Source organism: Aedes aegypti, chromosome 1 (genome assembly GCF_002204515.2).
Source record: "Aedes aegypti strain LVP_AGWG chromosome 1, AaegL5.0 Primary Assembly, whole genome shotgun sequence".
Taxonomy (NCBI): domain Eukaryota; kingdom Metazoa; phylum Arthropoda; class Insecta; order Diptera; family Culicidae; genus Aedes; species Aedes aegypti.
The window spans coordinates 242,925,038-242,948,562 of record NC_035107.1 but is presented as its reverse complement, the minus strand read 5'-3'; the positions used below and the strand labels follow the sequence as shown (position 1 = coordinate 242,948,562).

The 23,525-nt window shown below is 35.1% G+C and overlaps 1 protein-coding gene across 2 annotated transcripts in view; it reads right to left on the bottom strand.

Annotated features, from left to right (window-relative positions):
- The window catches only part of LOC5563548 (serine-rich adhesin for platelets), a 157,237-nt gene that overhangs the window by 42,675 nt on the left and 91,037 nt on the right, over positions 1–23,525 (bottom strand). For both annotated transcript variants that reach the window (XM_021837372.1, XM_021837370.1), the window contains one exon: positions 11,263–12,331. In XM_021837372.1, the coding sequence (XP_021693064.1) occupies positions 11,263–12,331 (1,069 nt within the window). The remainder of the gene's footprint in view (positions 1–11,262; positions 12,332–23,525) is intronic.

The window sequence follows — 23,525 nt, the reverse complement described above, 5'->3', positions numbered from 1 at the left end:
AGCTTGGTCTTGCTGAATAGCTGCGCGTTTACCGCTACGGCTATCTGGGCCCCGGAACTGCCTCCAGCATCAAAATACCGCTATATACATGATTTAATATCGCGGAATCCATTTCCATTTCGAAAATGTAGCAGCACGTCTGCTTTTGAGATATCGATTATCGATTTCAGTAAACTTACATGCAAGTTTACCAGCTTGTAAGCTCAATTTACAATAGATATAAGTTTTTTTGATGTTAAGGAATACGAATCATTTTTGTGATACTTCTGTTATTAAAAAGGTACTTTTTCATGATTTGGAATAGTATTGTATCCGACCATATAAAAGAATCGACGAGTTTTGTATGGAGAATGTAAGAATGTCCAAAAATTTGATTAACAATTCGTTCAAAATGAATTGAACTATGACTCATTCAAAAGTTTATGCCCTATTCTGCATGTTAGAGTGATTGAGTTGCCAAAAAAATAGTAAAACATACTTTAAATTTCATTTATACATCAATAATATTCATATTTCAGCAACTCCAAATTCCCTGAAAACACATAATTTGATTTTTGAGACAAACAGAGGGTTATTTTTGTTCCGCTGTGTTATTCAAACTTCAAAGAGAACTGCTTAGCATCAGGCTGATCAAATTATAAACATTGTTTTTATCTTTATTAACGAGGTTTTTAGCCCTTGGCTTGTTCATCTCGGAACCAACAGCTCTACTTCCCTTCCGAAGTTAGTCGTCACTATAACTTTTTTGTCATAAGTGACTATCTAGGAGACGGGATTCGATCTTTGGTCCTCAGCGTAAGAGGCGTGTGTTCTAAACAACCCGGTGCTAGGCAGCCATGTTTTCGTGGTCAGCATCAAACTCTAGAGCAACAACGTATATTGGCCTAATCATATTGGGGAATTTTTCCTCCAATACTAAAATGTGTTTTAGCTAACACTCAGGCAAATGGACTATCGATAAACATAGGGATCCCTTATGAAAATTTGCTACAAGAAATCGGGTTGAAATTCATAAATTTACCTTATGAAACAGAAATTTGAAAACAAAAATAGTTTTCGCGGCAACCTGGAATCGAACCAAGAACCTTGCGATCGATAGGCTTGCGCGTACACCCCGCGCCTATCGACGCCTTGATGTGGGGTGATGCTGAAAAGATACCTAAAGCGTTCGTATTGCAATAATCGTTCCACCTTTCATAAGGCAAAATGTATGAATTTCGATAGTCCAGTTCGTTGCGTGAATCACATCAACCCAGATTGACTTGATGTACTGCAATCCAATAGTTTGCAACCGTTTGTTTGTACGAATAACTGTTGTTATGAGAGAATAGAAATTTATCGGAGAAAAAGATTTCGCCATCATCGATTGGAATAACAAACGGTTATTTGTTTACAAACATTGAGCTGTCAGTGGAAACCACTTCCCAGTGGGAACCAGAGATGTTTGCTCGTTATTTTTCAATGGGGTATTTAATAATTTCGAAAAAAAATAATCCGTTGTATTTAAAAGAATTCAAAATAATAAATAAACATTAACTAGAAATTGACTCTAAATTGAAAACTATTAGATTTGGTGTGTTTTAATTTCAAATAGATAGAACAGAGTACGGGCCAGATATCAATATTTTTTTTTGCGGGCCTTGCGTTGAGCAGTCTTCAAAATTTGACAAATTTAAACACTGTGTAGCGCTGATCCGTTGTAGACAAAATAGGTGTTGAAGGGCGCGTCACGGAGCAAGCTATAAATTGACGATTTCGCGCGACTGAACCGTGGAGTTAGTTGTTCTATTGTTTGAAAATCATTAACCAAATACGCGTCGCGGCTTTCTATCCAACATCTAATGGTTTTACGCTCGTCACTACTTTTTGCATTGCAATTGAATTAGTCTCGCCACCATCACCAGGTTTGACTGGCAGACACCGGCTTTTTATATGAACATGTTAGGATCGTCAACGCGACGCCATTCACTATTTATACAATTCGTCCCAGAATGGTACGCTAGCTGTCTGTACTCCGATGGGGTTTTAAGTAACGTTCGTTTTTGAACCATGTTGACTTCCCTTTCACGCAGTTATTACAATGCAATGACGTTGTATGGGGCTTCAACAAACGCTAGAAATACGGTCTCCCTACTGCTGATTGTGATTGACCGGACATGCAAAGTGCAAATTCATTAAATCATTTGTGACGGGATTTACAATTTTGTCGTTGGGAAATCATTTGTTGGGACGGTTCGATGACTGTTCTAGAACATTCAGTGTAAACCGATATACATAGCAAAATTTCTCGAGATTGGTATGAAGAACTACACCAATGATTTGTCTTCTTTCATATTCATATTATTATTCAGGGGCCTCCCCTAGTAATTTCTTTTTAAATTCCCATTACCCATAGAAAAGCTCGAAGATGATAAGTTTTCTTGGAAGAACCTATGGAATGCTACAGAAGAAACTAGTTCAAATATTTCTGTTAAACCTCCTTTAGGGTTTAAAATAAAATGAAAGAGCTCCCAGAATTAGCTGAAAAAATACAATATTGATTCCTAACATAATCGCTGACAGAATATCGGAAGATTATCTTTGAGAATTAAATGGTAAAACTGGAAGAAATTCTTAACAGAAATTTTATAAGGATTTCTAGAAGAATGCCTAAGTGAATATAAGAGAAAAAAAAAACACTTCGCAACTCTTTGAATTTGATAATGATGAGTATTTCAAGAGACCATCCCAATAAATAAACGCAAAAAGGCCCACTTAATTTCGTTATCTATCTCAAGTGCTCGCAGCATCTCGTCGTATCTCCACCGCGCCAACACCAGAATGAATCATCCAATTTACGAACACTTTCCGGACCGAGATGGATGGCCAGCTAGTCCAGCGTTCAAATGCCAATAAATTAGGAACGGCTCTCTCATACAGCACATTCCGTGCATTCTCGAATTGGAACCTCCGTCGTCCCGAAGTCCAATTCATTATTCGCTTGCCATTTCGCTTGCCACGGACTCGCAGCAGCTTTGATCTTAATTGAACTTAATTAAATTGGTTGTCAGAGAGCTCACTGTGGGCGCTTTCCATAGAATCTGGTGGCTAAAAATATTGTTGTCTTTTTATGTCGTGATTAGTAGTTTTGTGACACAAATTAGTTGTTTAGTTTTAGAAAAAACTAGTTTTTGGGACAAACTTTTGAACAGGGCCTATAGTGAAATAATGAGTTTCAATACAAATAATAAACAGTGGTTTAATAAAAAGGTTGAGATTGGATTCATCTGTAAACAGTTTGCCAAAAAGCCCATTTTTTATAAATCCTATGTATTTCTTCACGTGATATATCCCATATTTCCCTTGGAACACTTAGCAAACTTAGTTGCATCGTATAGAGGAACGATACAGCTTTCCTCTGAGACTAAAAAAAATCTTGGCGGTCATTTGAATTTAACCACCATCTTGAATTTTGTTAGAAACATCGTTTTTTCTCCATTAGCGCACCACTCGTTTGGAATTCTGAGGTCACCATCAGAAAGCTGAGAAAAAACTGAGTAAGATAGGCTACTAGGTGAGCAATGGTATTTACCTTATGAAATGAACGATTTTTTAAATCATGTTCTACGATTTTGACGTGATTTTGAGTGCAATCAATTAGAGCATAATTTTGTGTAAAACAAAGAAACAAGTATTACTTGTTATGGCTATATCGGTCATGCGACTCAAAGGAAAAGGGTAGCAAAGCCTGCGTTGGTAGCAAAGCTCAAAGCTTTGAGCCAACCCTTCTCCAGTAGAGAAGCTAGGTAGAATACAGGACGCTTCGATGCTTTACTGGTTCCCCTATGGCTTGCTCAATATTTCACCACCTAATTAATTTCAATCTTGTCGCTCCCTTGCGATGCCTATCCACCTATTCATTTCATCATTTGTAAAAAATCTTCTACAGACTCCCTTTTCCTTTGAGTCGCATGACCGATATAGCCATAACAAATAATATAAAAACAATCACGGTCGATACCTTCTCTACAAAGAAACAAGTTTTCAATCGTTGGTGTTTTTTTTTTCGAGTCGAGTGAACAATAAGAGCATTATTTTAAGTGAATAAATCTGGCGGCCATCTTTGATTTTGATGAGACATATCACGCGAAGAAATACCTAAGATTTATCAAAAAAATGGGCTTCTTCGCAAACTGTTTAGCTAGCTGGCGTACAAGGAGTCCACCAATTTGAGTAAACCGAAAGGACCACCCTTTAGTTTTAACGACATCAGTGACAAAAAATTAGAATTCTAACGATGGGGGCCCAGATAGCTGTAGCGGTAAACGCGCAGCTATTCAGCAAGACCAAGCTGAGGGTCGTGGGTTCGAATCCCACCGGTCGAGGGTCTTTTCGGGTTGGAAATTTTCTCGACTTCCCAGGGCATAGAGTATATCGTACCTGCCACACGATATACGCATGCAAAAATGGTCATTGGCATAGTAAGCTCTCAGTTAATAACTGTGGAAGTGCTCATAAGAACACTAAGCTGAGAAGCAGGCTCTGTCCCAGTGGGGACGTAACGCCAGAAAGAAGAAGAAGAACGATGGGTGCCGATGGCGGCCTGGTTTCAGCGAGAATTGCTCTGTGTATTATTTGATTTTTTTCAACTATTATAGTTCTTTGAAAATATTGATTATTTCACTAAGATCATACTTTAGCACAACCTTAATATTAATTACGTTCTCGTAATATTCTAAAGAGATACTATGAGTACGTAATACTTTTGTACAAACTCTAACATTGTGCAATTGTGTATTATCAAATATACAAAAGATTGTGTTTTCAGGTGTGGTACGCAGACAAAAGTTTCATAAGGAATTTTCGAATAATCCAACCAGACATTTCTCTAAAGATATTTCAAAGGGCTAAGTTCTCCAGGAACTAATCAAGTGATTCTTCCATCCATTTTGCTGGGACCTCCTCAAAGAGTTTAGTTCAAGATATTTTCAATAATTCATGCAGTATTTTCTCCAGAAGTATATCCACTGATGTCTTGGGATTTCATTAAAAAATTTCGTCCAGCATTTGTTTTAAGATTTTATTCAGGAATTTATTAACACTCCAGTCGTCACGCTGTTGTATTTTGTACAACAGTGGTGAAAAAACCTCGCTTATCGTACACAGCATCAGCGTGGTGGTTCTAACGGTGGCAAACCGCGTGACGACTGAAGGGTTAAGGATACCGACAAAAACTCCAGTGATACTTTCCATAAGAGAGTCCTACAGAAACACACGGAATTTTTTTTTCAGAAAATTCGTCCAGACATTTCTGTATGGATATTACTATTTTTTTTCCATTCTTTTAGAATTGCAACAAGTATTAATCATGGTACCTAATACGACAAGTATTACTGTATGCATTTTTTTTTTTCAATTTTTCTTAACAATTTCACTAAAAACAAGTAGGGGAAAAGCACTAATTTTCGACCCACAAGAATTCTGTGCCAATTTTCGGATTTCCATACAAATTAGGTCCAAATCTTATGGATGGGTCGAGAATTGGTGCTCTTACCCTACAGGAATTGCCCAATGTTTCCTTCAGGTATAATTCCGAATATTTCTTCAGGAATTCTTGCATTGATTGTTAAACGACCTAAGTTTTCCTGGAGCTCATAAAGTGATTTTTCCATCAATTTCGCTAGGATTTTTTCAAGATTTCCGTTAACGGCAGCTTTATGAATTCAACCAGTAGTTTCTCCAGAGATGCCTCCCCTGATTTCTTAATATTTAATATTTACTCCGAAATTATCGGTCTGGACATTTTAAGATTTAAACAAGGAATTTCTCTAAGGTATCTTCATAAATTACTCCAGATAATCCTCTCAAGGTTCCTTCAGGAAATCCTCCAATTTCTCAAGGAAGTATTTACCTAAAAAAAAATCAGGACTTTTTCCAAGGATGTCTCCAAAAAATTTCAAGATTTATTTTTAGAAATTTCTAGTGCACTCTTGAAACATCTCTGAAATGATTCCTGTGGAAGCCAGGTTTGTTGCGAATCCATGGATAGTATTATGTAGTTTTCTTTAAAAATTTGTACAAAAAAAAACATCGAACGCAATTCCCGAAGAAAATTTGTATATGAATGATTTATTCCGATATTCCGGTGTAATATTTGCTGGTGTGAAACCTTAAATTAATTTGAAACACTATTTGAAAAAGGTTTGGAAGAACCAAGAATAATTCGTGGACTACTGGAGTTAGTTGAGTTGGAATTCCTGGAGCATATCGTGAAGTTGGATAAATCCTTTCAATTGTTCCTAATTATAAACCTCAACAGAAAATTCTGGATGAGTACATAGAAGAAGATTTGTGGGAAATCTCTAGAGGAATTTCTCGAGGGATGCCTAAAGGAGTTCCTGGAAGTGTTTGAAAAGAAATCGCTGGAGAAATCACTATAAGAATTTCTGAAGCTTTATCTCGACGAATCTGAAAACAAATTCCTGAAGTATAATCACGTAAAAGTCTTTGTAGATTACTTTGGAACCATTAGAATTATATACCATGATTCACTGCAAGAAACGAGTGGTAAATATTGACTTTAGATATTATATTGATTAAAAAAGAAACTTTAGAGACTATCCATTAAAAATTAAGACTTTTTTTAAGAAATTTACAAAAAAAGAGACCATGTCTCTAAAAAATAACTTGCTATCAGCCCTGTCTACGAAAGCTTTAAAATAATGTATCCATCAAGAGATTTGGAAATATGGAAAATGTTTGAAAAAAAATCTGCTTCTACAAGAAATATAAAAGTAAACTTTGATGAAGCTTTAGAAGAAATTCTACATGAACATCTGCTAGGATCTCAGAAAAAACTCTGGACTCCTGAGTTTCAACAACTGAAGCTCCCTGATCCGAATTATTTTGGAATTCCTAGAAAAGTTCGTAATGGATTTTCTAAAATAATCCCTGGACGATTTTTGTAGCAATTCTTGTGCGAAACCGTGGATGAATTCTTAAAGGAAATTTAAAGAATTGTCACGATATATTTATAGAAATATAGGAGAAATCCCTGAAAAAATCTGGAAGATACTTCTACAAGAGGTACAAAAGCAATAGTTGATGAAGCTTGTAGAAATTCTGCATGGCCTCCTACTGGGATCTAGGAAGAACTCCTGAACTCTTGAGAATTTTTTTGAAACTCCCTGGTCAAAATTATTGAGGAATTCCTAAAAGAGTTCTTAATGGATTTCCTGGAATAATCTCTGGAGGATTTTTTGTATCAGTTCTAGGAAATAATCGTGGATGAATTCTTTTAAAAAAATCATATGAAAAAGTCTGATGAAAAGCTGAAAAATCGGCGCTGGAGGAAAAACCGGCAGCGCAGGAAATCGTAAAACTCTAAACATATTCCTTCAATAACTCTGGTATGTACTTTTGAGGATTATCAAGGAACAACTTCTTAAGTAAGATCTATTAGCGTAACTATTAGAGAAATCGGTAGAAGAATCAGTGGATAAATATTTGTAGTAAATTCTGGACTAACTTTTGGATCCGTTTTCATATAAATTTCAGTAAAAATTACTGGAGAAAGTTACAATGGTTTCCCTGTAGCTAATTCTGAAGAAATTTCTCTAAGCGTCCCTTTAAAAATCTCTGGTGTAATTTCTGGGCATGTTCTTGGGAGAACTGGTGGGGACCCTCTAAAGCAATTTTTGGAGGGATGCCTGGAAAAGTCGGTAGAAGTAATCCAGAAGACATTATTAGCAGAATTTAAACGCTTTTCCTCGGGCGTTTGAGAATCTCTGTAAGAATCGCCGTGCGGGGTAACATTCGGCAGCCCTTTACGATGCATCTCATGACTACCATGAACGTCGAAAAATAATCTTTGACCATCTAGTGCTTATTTTTAACGTATTCGTGTAGCATGTCGCATTGCTTTCATTATTCTGGTATTAGTTTACTGTAAAAATAGGGTGGATGAGGGTAGTACAAGCGACCTCAAAAGTTCATTCACAAATTCCACGCGAAACGATCATAATACATAACCTTTGCACGAGACGTTAAATTATGAAGGATATCCACACTCTTCTTTTGCTTTTACAGTGAGCAAAATGTAGTGCGAAATGCGTCTTGGTTAAATTTGTTGGTTGAGTAACGGGTTCATTTAACGCCTTGGAAGTTTAAAATTCAATTATAAGAGTTCCTATTGATAAGGAATTTCAGACTGGCCAGTTATTGAAACCGAATGTTAGGATTTCACTCAGTTCCTCCAAGAGTTCCTTAAGAGTGATTCACAAACATCTAGTGAATATTCCTTCAAAGAATCCGACAGAAAATCCCACAGGAAAGTTTCTAGGCATTCTTTCAGCGATATTTCCAGGGTTTTTTTTTAGTTGACCCTCTGGGTAGATAGCATTGCCTCAACAGATGTTTAAAAATTTCCTCTTGAATTCTTTCATGAATTACAATCGGATTTCCACTAAAGATAGTTTCAGGAATACCGTGAATGTATTTTCAGGTATAATTCAAGATTTTTTTCTAGAAGTCCATTCAAACTTCATCTCATTTTTTTCTTGAAATATCATCAAAATAATTCTATAGACAATACTCCTGTATTTTTCCTGGACTTTGCCATAAACTTCTCCTTTGTGAGGGATTTCTCTGTTGTTATTAATGAAATTCATTTAAGATTTTTATCGAAAGATCGTTCAGAGTTTTCTCTGAAAAAAAAACTCAAAAAATCTTTTAATTTTTCTTACAGAAATTCTTCATGGCATACTTTTACGATTATCACCAACGACTACACCAACAATATAAGAATTTCTTTCAGATCGTAAAAATTCCTACAAGGACTTTCCCCACGAATATATTCAGAAACTTCTTTAAAATAGTAACATTAGATTGCACATGAGCTCTTCTTAGAATCCTTTTGAGTACAATTTGAAACAATTTCTCCAGAGATTACTCCATAATGTTCCCAAAAATGCTTCGAAAATTCATTCAGGGATTTCTTAAGGAATTCCTTCTTGAAATATTCTAGAGTTTCTTTCAGGAATACCTCATAGAATTATTATATGTGAAATCCAAAAAGCAATATGTTGAGAAATTTCCTTTGAATTATGCAGATATTTTTTTGAGTCTATAAATAAATGAAAGTAAAACCTGAAGTAAGCATTAAATTAATTAAAAATAAACTCATCACTAACGTTGTTCTTTAAACATCATTGGAATAATTTCTATTTGAATTGTTGGAGGAGTCCTGAGAAAAATCATAAGAATTATTCCTAAAGCAATCAAAGGATTTATTCCTGGACAATTTGATTCGATAACTTTTTAGTGATGTAATTCCTGTTTGAAATCAAATTATATCACTTGAGCTTCGCGTGATTAACGTTCAACGCTCCGTCATTGTAATCATCGTCATCATCGAAACTTCAAGAGCAGTTTTTCTGTGCAAAACTGTAAATTATTCGATGAAAATGTGTTCACTGTGTTTCGGATGGAGAATAGAATACAGTGAACACATTTTCCTGTAAATTTTCTTAATTTTGAACGAAAAAACTGCTTTTGAAAATTCCGAAATCAATGACGGATCCTGCCCCCTTAAATTATTGAATGATTTTTCCAGAGGATCTCTTGAATATTTCCAATTTATTTTATAATAGTTTTCGTGGAATTTTTTGAGAAATCTTCGAAATTCTAGTAAAATATCCCAAAGAATTCGCTACAGAATTTCAGTAGCACCAATCAAAAAGTTGAGCATGACTATAAACCATAATGTTGAGGATGTAACATCTCGGAACCTTTACTTTCTACAAAATTGTAGCCTAAAAGCAATTTGAAGCACCTGTTTGGTTAGCAATTTTGCCGATTCGTGGCGCTAGTGTGCTTGTAATTTTGGTTATTTTCCAGCAGATTTCAGCTTATGATCCTGACCAGCTAGAATGTTCGTGTCTTCAGACTTTTGAAAACTTGAGCAATGTAGGTGGACAGGATCATGAGCTAGAGTTTTCTAGAATATGACCAAATTTACAACCACACTAGCGCCACGAAGCGGCAAAATTGCTAAAAAAAACAGGGCTGCTTCAAATTGCTTTTAAGCTCCTGAGCAACGTTGCTGAAGACACGGACTTTCAAGGTGGTCAGAATCATGAACTAAAGCCTGCTTAAATATGACCAAATTGTTATGCCCTTGGGTAAACAAGGCAACAACCAAGTAATGTTTGTAAATGTTCCTAGTGAAATTCCTGATTGATTATTTGACAAATTCTCAGCAGTTTCTCGGGGAATTACGCAAATTAATTTTATAAAATGGAGTTAGGTTAAAAAAACTAAATTCCCGAAGGTGCCATCTTCAACAAATAGAAGAATCCCTAGAAACTTTTCAGTAAGCTTTTCGCTAAAGCAATTGCCGGTGTTTTCAAGACATTTCTAGCAGGATTCCAAAGATGTATTTCAAACAATTTCTTGGAGTATTGCTAACGATTCGTTAAATAAATAGGAGGTACTCGTATGACAATTTCTGGAAATAAACCATGAAGTGATTGTTGATAGAATTCCTGTTGAGAAAACGATCGAATAATATCTGTTAAGATCTTTGACAGAAAACTGAACTTTGACGAACTCCATAATACTTGAAGCACTAAATCAGGACGCAATATAAATGCTGAAGACATTTTAAAGAAAGTTAAACACAAGATTAATTTCCGTCACGAAATTCATTCCGTCGGCCAGGGATGGGTGACGCAATAAAAATACTTTACAAGAGGTCTGTAATTACTAAAAGTAACTTTTCAAAACAGAGATTTTTTATATCTTTATTTACGAGATTTTTGTCCCTGGGCTAGCTCATTTCGGGTCCTAGAATTGTTCTTAAAAAAGAGATCTAGAAATATGTTTAAATATGGGGCCCAGATAGCCGTAGCGGTAAACGCGCAGCTATTCAGCAAGACCAAGCTGAGGGTCGTAGGTTCGAATCCCACCGGTCGAGGATCTTTTCGGGTTGGAAATTTTCTCGACTTCCCAGGGCATAGAGTATCTTCGTACCTGTCACACGATATACTGTGGAAGTGCTCATAAGAACACTAAGCTGAGAAGCAGGCACTGTCCCAGTTGGGACATAACGCCAGAAAGAAGAAATATGTTTAAATATGTCGAAGTAGCTATTAATTGTGGCATGCTGTATAAGAAAAACAAATAAGAACAAAAAACATCCTATTTCTGACCACCTGGTTGCCCATAGTGCAAGAAACGAACAAGCGTCGGAATTACGAAAGAGAAAAAAAGCAGTGAACCTACCTTCCTCATCACTCCCACTATCGGCCGCCGCTGCAGCAGCAAAATCGTCCGCTTTCACGTCGACCAGCACTTTTTGGTCCGTCGTCCGCTTGAGTGACGTTGTGCCCGGGTCGGCCAGCACGTTGTTCGCAAAGGTTGTGGCCAAAGAGGACGAAGCATTGCTGGTGGTGGTAGCGGCGGCGGCGGCGTTCTCCTTGACCGGTTTTTGAGGTTTGCCCAAATTGGACGAACCGCTACTGCTACTGGTCGATGGGCCCGCCGCCCCCAAAAGGCTGCCAGGTCCTGAGGCTGGTGGCGGCGGTGACGCTAATGGACTATTACTCGATATGAATCGTTTGATGAGCTCGCTCGAGTACTCGTCCAGGCTGCTTCCGTCGGAGAGATCGGACGATGCTAGCGAGATGGCATCGAAGAGGTGTTGACTGCTAATGTGCTGATTGTTTATGCTGCTCACAGCTTGCAGCGGATTCGTCAGCAGGTTCATGAGATTCTGCGTTGACGTATTGGACATGGCAGTGATTGGCGGCGGGACGTGTGCCGTTGACGAGGAGGATGCACTTGGGGCAGTACTCGTCGAAGGAACCGCCACCGGAGGAATGCTGGAAGGTTGAGAGGAGGCTGGAGTGTGATGGTGTAGCTGTAGGGAAGCCGGTTGAACACGTTCGATTCCCGGTACGATGGCCGCCGGAACCGGAGGAGTTGCCGGTAAGGGTGATGTAGGATCCCGCGTGGGCGCCAACGGCGGCCTGATCTCCGGCAGTTTGGAGTATAGATTCTCCTTGGGCGACAGCAGTTTCATCTCCCTCAATTTCGACCTCAGCGAATCTACCCACTCCTGCATGCACTCCCACGTGTTGGCATTGAACCGGGCCACATCGGTGCTCAGAGTTATCACGAACTCGAACTCCTGCTCGACCGGAACGAGGGCGTGCGAGATGTGCTGGACGGTCTGCAGCGAGAGGGACCATTCCGGGCTGTGGGACGGCGCCTGCCGGGGATCGACGTAACCCTCGAGGAACGCTTCGCAGTCGTCATGGACGCAGAACACGACCCAGTAACGGTCCGCTTTCTAAAAAAAGAGAGAAAAAAAGGGAAAGGCCAATTAATCACAGGGGCGCAAATTTCGTCGCTTTTGTTTTCGTTTGTTGGATGCGTGATGGGTTCCGGACCGGAGGCATGCGGAGTGATGAGTAAACGGGCGATTAATGGACTGAATGGCGCGTGAATAACAATGATCACGATTAGCAGCAAATTGTTTGGAAAGGTAGTAATGCGTTTCGTGCTGTGGTGTAACATAACATTGATTTCGAATGCGTTTAATTCAATGAATCTGCAATTACCAGCAACAATGACTTTGAGGCTCAAAGCGAATATTTAACAACACCTTTGATGTGTTTTAGTGCATACCTGGTGAGATATGATCCTATTTCTATTAGTGAAATCTTTGACAGATTCGTGTAATAAACCTTGACCAACTGAGAGCTTCTGACAAATTTCCACAAAAAATCCTTATACTGATTTTGGCTGTGTCTCATGAGATCTTTGAAAGTTAGCATATCTAATGATTGATCGGATTTTCCTTCGCGGGATTCTAACGAAATCATATTCAGATTCCTCAATATTCGTTAGCGTAGTTACGGTATACTTCGTAGATTGGATACTAGCAACATTCATGTTTCTTTTTAATAATCTCGTCCTGACTACTTTCAGGAACAAGGCAGGGGAGTATACCTTGCTCAAATCAAAAACAAGAATACTAAAAGCATGAATATCGCTATTCCCGGCCACGCCCATCTTTACCGTAACTTGGGATAGGGGAAGGAAATGTTGATGTAGCACTTACTTAATGAGAGGCCACCGACTCAGCGACACCCTCATAAGTGCTACGGAGTTGGAGGTTGGGGAAGGTATATTGTCAGGATTCGCCTAGAAAGCTGGCGATAGACCATAAATATTTGTTGTTTAAGCGTTTTCAGATTAATCTTTTGAATGCCGGCAATCAAAAGAGAAAACAATAGCTTATTTATAGTATAAATAGTATTTCGCGAAATGCTTGTCGATTGTGCAGTAATATTTTTGCTCAATAACCAGTAAAAAGCAAAATCGATCCCTCCAGGGTCATCGGATTGTATAAAATAACGATACGCGTAAAAAAAATCACGCCTGTTGAAAAACTGTACTGTGCCCATTGAAAAACTGTACTGGGTGGTTCTGTATTTTTAGATAATCGAAAAACGAAAGGAAGCGCGTTCGAACTAAACACCCTAGGATAACACAGTCGGTTTTTCTGCTCAAAATTATACGAAAAGCAGAATCGATCCCTCCAGGGTCATCGAACGGTTAAAAAGCATCCACAACCGATTGTTAGTTGCGTAACACCCGCCCGGACAGAATGCGCAATCTGAACATAATTATCAAACTCCGAAAATAAAATTTTCCGTTCAAGAAACGATCAGAAGTTCCACGACGCGGACAAAAACGATCCGGAAGGCTCACAAAAGAAAAAGTATCATACTGGAACAAACTCACCGGATTGATTCTCTAAATTTATGTGCTGCCTGTCACTTCCGGATGGTTCGGTGAACTTAGGGCAGCCAAAAACCAACAGTACTGAGGACACAAATCAAACAAATCACTTTTTCATTTTTCACTTTTCACTATTCCATTTCTCCATATTCAGATTCCTCAATATTCCCACATAAACCGAAAGCTCTTCATTTGAAAACCTTAAGTAGACTTGTTGGCAACATAAGATGGTTTCCAATAAATTAGTCAGATCATTGCTTCAGTAGGCGTTGATCTGGCAGGACGATCTTTTTTCAAGCAACTGACATTTTTCTCTGAATTTCAGGAGAAAAAATTTTCAAGTTCAGTCGATTTGGATCGTTTGTGATACGATTTGAAGAGAGGCTGATTATTGCTATTCCTGTGTGGTGCGGTAGGAGAATATATCCTGTGTGGTGCGGTGTTTGAAGATTTTCAAGCGGACGTTATTCGTCGGTATTTCAATATCTCCTGAACAAGATTCAAAGGATTGTTCGATTTGGAAGAAGTAATTACCTGTGTGGTGCGAAGGAAGTTATTGCTGTGTGGTGCGCGAGGAGAAAATTATCAAGAGGACGTTACATCAAGTTTGAAGCTTGAAATCTCATCTTTGCGTGGAAATTTAAGTTTGGAGTTCCTAAGTATCTTTTTTATAATTATTTTTATTAATTGTTTCCATTGAAAGTTTTGATTTTGTTTTAAATTTTGATATTTTTGCACCCCAATTATGGATGTTGATGAGCATAATTCTGTTTTAAAAGATGGTGATCCTCCACCGTGACCATCATCTTCTACTGCTAAAACATTTCGTATAAAAATATATCCCATTTCTTTTGCTGGTCCTTTTGTGGTATTTTTTCAGAAAAAACAAATTCCAATTAATGTTTTACTAATTTCATCCAAAATTTACAAAAAGTACTCTTCTGTCAAGGAAATCAAAAAGGTTTCACTTGACAAATTACGAGTTGTGTTTGGTTCGCGTGATGATGCAAATTCACTTTTAGAATCTCATCTTTTCGCAGAATCTTATCGTGTATATGCTCCAAGTAATTTTTGCGAAATTAATGGAGTTATATATGATGAGTCTTTAGAATGTGATGAAGTTGTAAGTCATGGTACCGGTATTTTCAAAAATCAAGCTATTTTACCTGTTCATGTTTTAGATTGTCATCGTTTGTCTAAACTTTTTTTAAATGACAAATGCTCTGAATATGTTCATTCTAATTGTTTGAAAATTACATTTACTGGATCAGTACTTCCTGATTTTGTAAAAGTAAATAATGTCATTTTTCGCGTTAGACTTTTTTTCCCAAAAATAATGCATTGTGAACGATGCCTTCTTTTTGGACATACGAATCAATTTTGCTCCAATAAACCTAAATGTGCAAAATGTGGTCAATCACACTTATCATCGGAATGTAATAAAAAATCTGATTTATGTATTTATTGTAATCAAAAACATAACATTCTGAAAGATTGTCCTGTGTATAAAAATAATGAATCCAAATTTCATCAAAAATTGAAAAACAGAAATCAGTTTTCTTATTCCGAAATTTTGAAAAATTCGACAGATTATACTGCTCCGAATATTTATGAATCTTTAACTGATGATGAATTTGAAGACACATTGAATTTAGATAATTACATTTATAAACCACCATCAAAAAGAAAAATAATTCAAAAAAATACATCTAAAGGTCAGGGTAAAATTGATTCTAATGCAAAATCATTCAATGAAAATTTTCCGCGGTTGAGTTCTTCATCTTCTCGTATTATTCCAGTTTTTCAACGAGTGGATTCTGATCCATCAAATAGTAACGTGAATGAAAATGTCAATACTTCAAACAATAACAATAATGTTGGTGAAAATTCTTCAATTTTAGGAATTTTGGAGGAATTAGTAGAATTGTTGGGATTTAGTGATTTTTGGAAAAAAAAAAATATTAAAATTATTTTACCATTTGTTGCCTCCCTACTTGATAAATTGAATGCTTTTGGACCCATTGATATATTTTGTTTGAATGAAACTTGGTTATCTGAATCAAAAATAGTACGCATTCCATCATTCAATATAATTAGAAATGATAGAGATATTCCTTTTGGGGGAGTTTTGATTGGAATTCGCAATGGTATTGAATTTAAATACATCAATTTATCATTGAATGTACATTTTGAATATATTATTATTTCTGTAAAACATACAGATTATCATTTTCATATTATTCGTTTGAAAATTCCTCCTAATGTAAATTTTTCATTATCTGAATTGAAAATGGTTTCATCCTTTTTATATTTTGGGTGATTTAAATGCCCATAATTTTGCTTGGGGTAGTGATAAAATTGATGGTCCTGGATCATTATTATTGGATTTGATTGATGAATATAATTTAAACATTTTAAATGATGGATCGTTCACCAGAATTGCTGTTCCTCCATTACAAAATTCATGCAATGATTTATCTTTATGTTCAAATAATTTATCTTTTAGGTCAACTTGGAATATAATCAATGATCCAAATAATAGTGATCATCTTCCAATTTTGATTCGAATGAGCCATTGTATGCAAAACAATCATCAAGTAAATTCTTCTATTCCTGATTATTCAAAAAATGTTGACTGGCTTAAATTTTCGGATTGAATTTCTTTTTCACTTATTAATCTTAAAGATTCAAATACTCCAATTGAAAATTACACTAAATTCATCAAAATATTGTTCAATTGCTTACTTAAATCTCAAAAAATAAAATTGTTTGCAATAATGAAAAAAATAAACGTCCTACATTTTGGTGGGATAATGATTGTTCAATTGCTTTAAAAAATAAATCGGAAGCTTTTAAAAAATGTCGTAGTTTAGGATCTAGAGAAAATTATTTCTTACGAGTGGTCCCGGCAAACTTCGTCTTGCCATCAAGTAGGCTGTTGAAAAACGCTTTTTATCGTCCCATACAAAATGACAGTTTCGTTCGTGCTCGTTTTTTCAACTTTCCCGGTGAATATCCTGGGATTTTTACACACACAAACACGTCGGAACCCCTGACGAACAAAACTGAGAAAGAATCATTAAAATCCGTTTACCCGTTCGTAAGCCATTTCGTGACATACAAACACCATTCCATTTTTATTTATATAGATATTGTAAAGCAGAAGCTTGGTTTACCCGTACCACTAAATTTAAGAAAAGAAATTATTGGAAAAATTTTATTGAAAACCTTGACAGAGACACGTCATTATCCACATTGTGGTCTGTAGCAAGAAATTTGAGAAATTATGATAATTCTTCTCCTGTTTTAATGGAGTATTCTGATAATTGGATTGATCAATTTGCATCTAAAATTTGTCCAGATTTTGTTCCTCAATCTATTAATTTTAGAACAAAGCAATCGATTAATTATTTTCCAGAGCTTTGTTTACCATTTTCATTAGAAGAATGTAATTTGGCATTATCTATTACAAATAATACTGCACCAGGTATTGACAATATTAAATTTATCGTACTTAAAAATTTACCCTGTGAAGGGAAAGTTCATTTACTTGCAATTTACAACTCATTTCTCTTACAAAATGTTATTCCATTAGATTGGCGTTCAGTTAAAGTAGTAAGTATACTTAAACCAGGAAAAGATGCTTCATTGGCTGATAGTCGTAGACCAATAAGTTTACTATCATGTCTTCGTAAACTAATGGAAAGAATGGTTTTAAATCGTCTTGAGATATGGGCTGAACATAATAATATTTTATCTCCATGTCAATTTGGTTTCAGAAAAGGACGTGGTACTCGTGATTGTACAGCACTTTTGGCTTCTCAAATTGAACTTGCTTTTAATAAAAAACAGGATACTATTTCTACTTTCTTTTTTAGACGTGTCTGGAGCTTATGATTCTGTACTTATTGATTTGCTTTTTAATAAAATGAATTCTTATAAAATTCCTTTAATTTTATCCAATTTCATATACAACTTATTTTCATTCAAAATTATGCATTTTTATCACAATGGGTCGTCTAAATTTACTCGTAATAGTTATTTTGGCCTTCCTCAAGGATCTTGTTTAAGTCCTTTTTTGTACAATTTATTCACATGTGATTTTTCATCTGTTATCCCAAATGGTTGTTTTTTAGTTCAATTTGCTGATGATAATGTTATTTCCGTAAGTGGATATAATAGAGAAATAATACGTCATTATATGCTAATTTGTTTAGATAATATTGGTTCGTGGGCTTACGATAATGGTTTTACGTTTTCAGTGCAAAAAACTAAATATATTATATTTTCACGTAAACATTCCTCAGTAAGTGTAGATTTATTTCTTAATGGATATGAAATCAACAAGTATTTGAATACAAGTATCTTGGTATTTGGTATGATTCATAATTAAATTGGAACTTTCAAATTAAATACATCCAGAAAATTTGTTCTAAAAGGATTAATTTTCTTCGTACAATTACTGGTACTTGGTGGGGTGCTCATCCTTCTGATATGATTATTCTTTATAAAACTACAATACGCTCAGTTTTAGAATATGGTTGTTTTACTTTTGGTTGTGTCACTCAAACTCATTTTTCTAAACTTGAAAAAATTCAATTTCGTTGTTAAAGAATTTGTTTAAAATTAATGAATTCTACTCATACTAAATCTGTTGAAATTTTGGCAGGAGTGGTTCCACACAAAATTCGTTTTCATGAATTAAATTGTAAATTTCTAAGTCAATGTTTCACAAATCAGCATCCTCTTATTCAAATTTTAAGTGATTTACACGGAATAAATCCTTCTAGTAAAATGTTAAACTCATTTAATCATTATTCTACCGAAAACATATTACCTGGTTTTCCAAATACATTTTATAATTGTGATATTAATGTACATTCTTTTCAGAGCTTTGTTGATAAATCTTTACATTGGGAATTAAATCAAATACCAAGACATATGTGTGTTCGATATGCCAAATTATGTTTTGAACGAAAATGTTGTGGCTTCGACCAAAAATTTATTTATTACACAGATGGATCATTAATTCAAAATAGTGCAGGTTTTGGAGTTTATAATATTGATGTAGTCCATTTTTACAAATTGAAATCTCCTAGTTCTATTTTTGTAGCTGAATTGATAGCATTGTACATTACATGTAATATAATAAAGGATCATCCTCCAAATATGTTCGTTATTTGTACTGATAGTTTGAGTTGTATTAATTCCATCGAATCTTCAAAATTTAATTTTAAAACCCATTATTTAATTTTATTGATACGAAAATTGTTATACGATTTGCATTCTCAGGGATTTATAATTAAATTCGTTTGGGTTCCAGCCCATAGTAATATATTTGGTAACGAACAAGCGGATTATTTAGCTAAACTAGGAGCTACTCGCGGAATTATTTATGAACGAAATGTTTTTCATTCGGAATATTATGCTAAAATCAAAAGAAATGTTTTAGATTCTTGGCAAATTGGTTGGGATTCTAGTGATAAAGGTCGATGGTGTCATTCCATTTTTCCAATTGTGGATGAAAGTACCTGGTTTAAAAAACTGTCTGTCGGAAGAAATTTCATTTGCATGTTTTCGAGACTTATTTCTAATCATTATATTTGTTATAGTCATTTATATCGTATTAACATAATTGATTCAAAGTTATGTGATTGTGGAGAATCTTATCAAGATATCGATCACATAGTTTTTTTTATTGCAAAAAATATATTTTGCCTAGGAAAAAAATAATTGAAAAATATAAAAATTTAGAAATTATTGTATCTATATCTGTTCGTGATATTCTTGGAAGCAAATCACTTCCTATGTTAAAAATTTTGTACAACTTTTTCAGAGATATTAGTTATATTAGTTATATTGCTTTGCTTTTTATCTCTTTCGTTTCAGAAATCAAGAAAATAACCTTCCCTTGTTCCCTGCAATAATCCTCCCTTTTTGGTTACTTCCTTTTCAAGAATTCGGCTCTGATATGGATCACTTCCGGTTGAGCCTTTAGTTTTAAGATTTATTTTTGTAACGTAATAAGAAAAGATAAAGAGGTTTTGTGCCCTTTTGAGAACGATTTCCAATTGATATCACTCAAAGGGGTTTTTCCCTCTTTCAAAATTTTTAGTTCAATAAATAAATAAATAAATAATAAATAAATTAGTCAGATGAAGTTAAGTATCTAGGATCCATGCTAGATGAACAAATAACTTTCAAAAATCACATTGAAGCCATTTAAGCCAAATGTAACAAATATATAAAATGTCTGTATCTTCTTATTAACAGAAAATGAAAACTTCAAAACTGGATGTAAGGTACTAGCAAACCTAGATGAACTTACAAAGCTATAAAATGCTATAAAAATGTGTCATAAAACTATTATAAAACATAAATAAAACCAGATGGAATATACATTGTTATTAAGTAGATAATTGATTCGCTATCCATGTGAGGCAGGATAATTCTGGAGAAGAACCTATCTGAATTCGGCGACCATGGAACGAGCTAATTGATAAAACATTGTCCACAAATGTTGGTTAAAGAGAATAAAAACTAAATAGCTCTATCAAAACTGCCACTTAGATGATCAATTTCATTATGATCAATTAATCACTTAGCTTGTCGTTTACGAGTTAGCACCAGCCAGCCAGCCAGCGGCACGCCCACCTTGTCGGCGTGGATCACTTTAATTAGCAAACAATCTGCGAAATCATAATCGAGCAGAAGCTGCAACAGCTCCGATGGTCGAGTAATAATTAGAAAATTGTCGGCAGGTTACGATACCATACGGGGCCGCCATAAGGTGGGCGTGTGTTTTATGAGTTTTGAAGGCTCGTGCGTAGGCCGCAAGAACTGCAACCAGCTGTCGGCATTTGCTAGAAACTCTGCCATCAAAGAGCAGTTGCCGAAAAGGAGGCGAAGCTGAAGCGAGAAACAAACTTCATGGCGAATAGGGTGCGGCTTGTTTTTTTGGAAAGTTATCAAATCCAAAAGTTAGTAATTTCTACTGAATTCAAATAAAAAAATCTTTAAATTAGGAGATAACAATATTAGGAATGGGAAATTGAGCAATCGACTTAAAGGTGATATTTCAAGTCATAAACTGACATTCAGTGAAATTTACATATATTTGTTATTTTCAAAAAAAAAAAAAGATTTCTAGCACCATTCTTTTTATGAGCGGTTCCACATAAAATGACGACTTTTTTCCCAAATTTCATTTTTATATTTTTTGATTTGGATGAAATTTTGCACATGCTTTCTTTATGCCCAAAAATGCCTTTTTGCATCATCGGCTCGCCATTTTGACTCTAGCCTTACTTTTGAGAAGGGCCTAAGAAAAAAATCCTTAATAATTTTCAAAAAATTATAACTTAGAAACGATTTGTCCGATCAGTTTGGTGCCTTCCGCAAAGTTTTAGGTTATTGTTGGGACTATCTGGAAAAAAATATACACTGTAAAAAAAAATGTTGTAATTTTTTATATATCGAAAATAAAGCTTAAAAATCAATTTTCTTAAAAATCGTATTCTTGTTTTTTTTATATGTTAAAGTAGAAAAAAATGAAGTCTTTTGCACAGTGGGTCAAGATGGAGAAATCATGGACAAAAAACTTATGATTTTTTGAAAAAAGGTGAATTTTTGAAAATGGTCATAATAAACTTTTTGAATATTTTTAAACTCGATATTATGAAAGCACGCAAAATTTACAACAAAAAAGGTATACCGAAAAATCAGGCTAACTTTAACCGTTTTAAAGATACAGCGATTTTAATACACATTTTCGGTCATTATAATATAACTTAGAAACGGTTTGTCCGATCAGTTTGGAGTCTTCCGCAAAGTTTTAGGTTATTGTTGGGACTATCTGGAAAAAAATATACACTGTAAAAAAAATGTTGTAATTTTTTATATATCGAAAATAAAGCTTAAAAATCAATTTTCTCAAAAATTGTATTTTTGATTTTTTTTTATTTTTTTATATGTTAGAGTAGACAAAAACTGAAGTCTTTTGCACAATAGGTCAAGATGGAGAAATCATGGACAAAAAAGTTATGATTTTTTTAAAAAAAGGTTGATTTTTTCAATATGGTCTAAATAAACTTTTTGAATGCTTTTCGACCCGATTTTATGAAAGTACGCAAAATTTTCAACAAAAAAGGTTTATGAGAAAATTTTGCTAATTGCTACCGAAACATTTGAAAAGTTTATTATGACCATTTTCAACAAATTCACCTTTTTTTTTTAAATCATAACTTTTTTTGTCCATGATTTCTCCATCTTGACCCACTGTGCAAAAGACTTCATTTTTTGTCTACTTCAACATATAAAAAAAAAATCAAAAATACAATTTTTGAGAAAATTGATTTTAAGCTTTATTTTCGATATATAAAAAATTACAACATTTTTTTTACAGTGTATATTTTTTTCCAGATAGTCCCAACAATAACCTAAAACTTTGCGGAAGACACCAAACCGATCAGACAAATAGTATCTGAGTTTTAATTTTTTGAAAATTGTTAAGGCTTTTTTTCTTAGGCCCTTCTCAAAAGTAACGCTAGGGTAAAAATGGCGAACCGATGATGCAAATAGGCATTTTTGGGTATAAAGAAAGCATATACCAAATTTCAGCCAAATCAAAAAATACAAAAGTAAACCGACATTCGAATTCAAATGGAACCGCTCTTATGCAAGTAATTTCAAATTTATGCAAAGTTTGTTGCACAACAAATTTGCCAACTGGTTTATGTTTAGGTTTATCGGAATTTTCCCTCACTCACGATAAAATTGAACTTTGTTTGACCATAGCTTTATGAATACTCAACCCATTCTAAACCTTTTAACAAGTTTTTGAACAGATTTTTTTTTGTTATCAAACAGTCTAAAGAGAACGTACAATTAAAAATCGTTTAACTAGGTTACTTAACACGAACTTTCAATACAAAAAGTTGAATGGTGCACATATTTTTAATTAGATGTAAAACTATGTTTGTTTTCAAATGAATTAAAAACTATTGATAAGCCCTTCTAAATGGTTAACTAGTTTTGAAGTTCAAACTGTTTGACTGGCAAAAGTTGAAAAATCTTTAAATTTTTGGTAGAAATTTTGAGATTGACTCTTATGTGACTTTAATTATTACTTGAGCTTACGAACTTTTGGTTTAGAAAATTTTCTAAGAAATAAGCCACACCCTATTGCGCAAGGAAGCGTGAAAAAGCAAACACACGGTTTCACTTTTTGTGGCTGCCGAAAGCTCATTGCCGGTTACCGTATGATTACGAATTCAGTTCTCTTTCGTTTCATCTTGGTCCAGACATCGCTGCTGCAAGGCGGTATCGGATTCGGAAGATTCATCATCGCAGTTTGCAAGCCTCTTCTGTAACAATATAACGGACGGAGGGAAAATGCCATAATGACGATATAATCGGCACCGCTTGCGTAGGCACATTTTACTTTCGAGCCGATAAACAAACATAACGTAATCGACTAATAGGAAAAATCAGATTTAATTACGGGCACGCATCAGCGAGGCGTGAATGTTTCATACGGGCGGTTCTCTGAAACGGAATGCCTCTCCAGTTCCAGTTGTTGTTGTGACTGCTTTGCGTGACATTATTGCTCAATAAGACGCAAGGCTTAAGCAGGTATGCAATGTATGCCATATATTGCCATTGAACAGGGCTGGTAGCGGAAAAGCGTTAAAGAACGAAGTTTAGAGGCCAAATATCTGAAAAATAGCCAAAAAGAT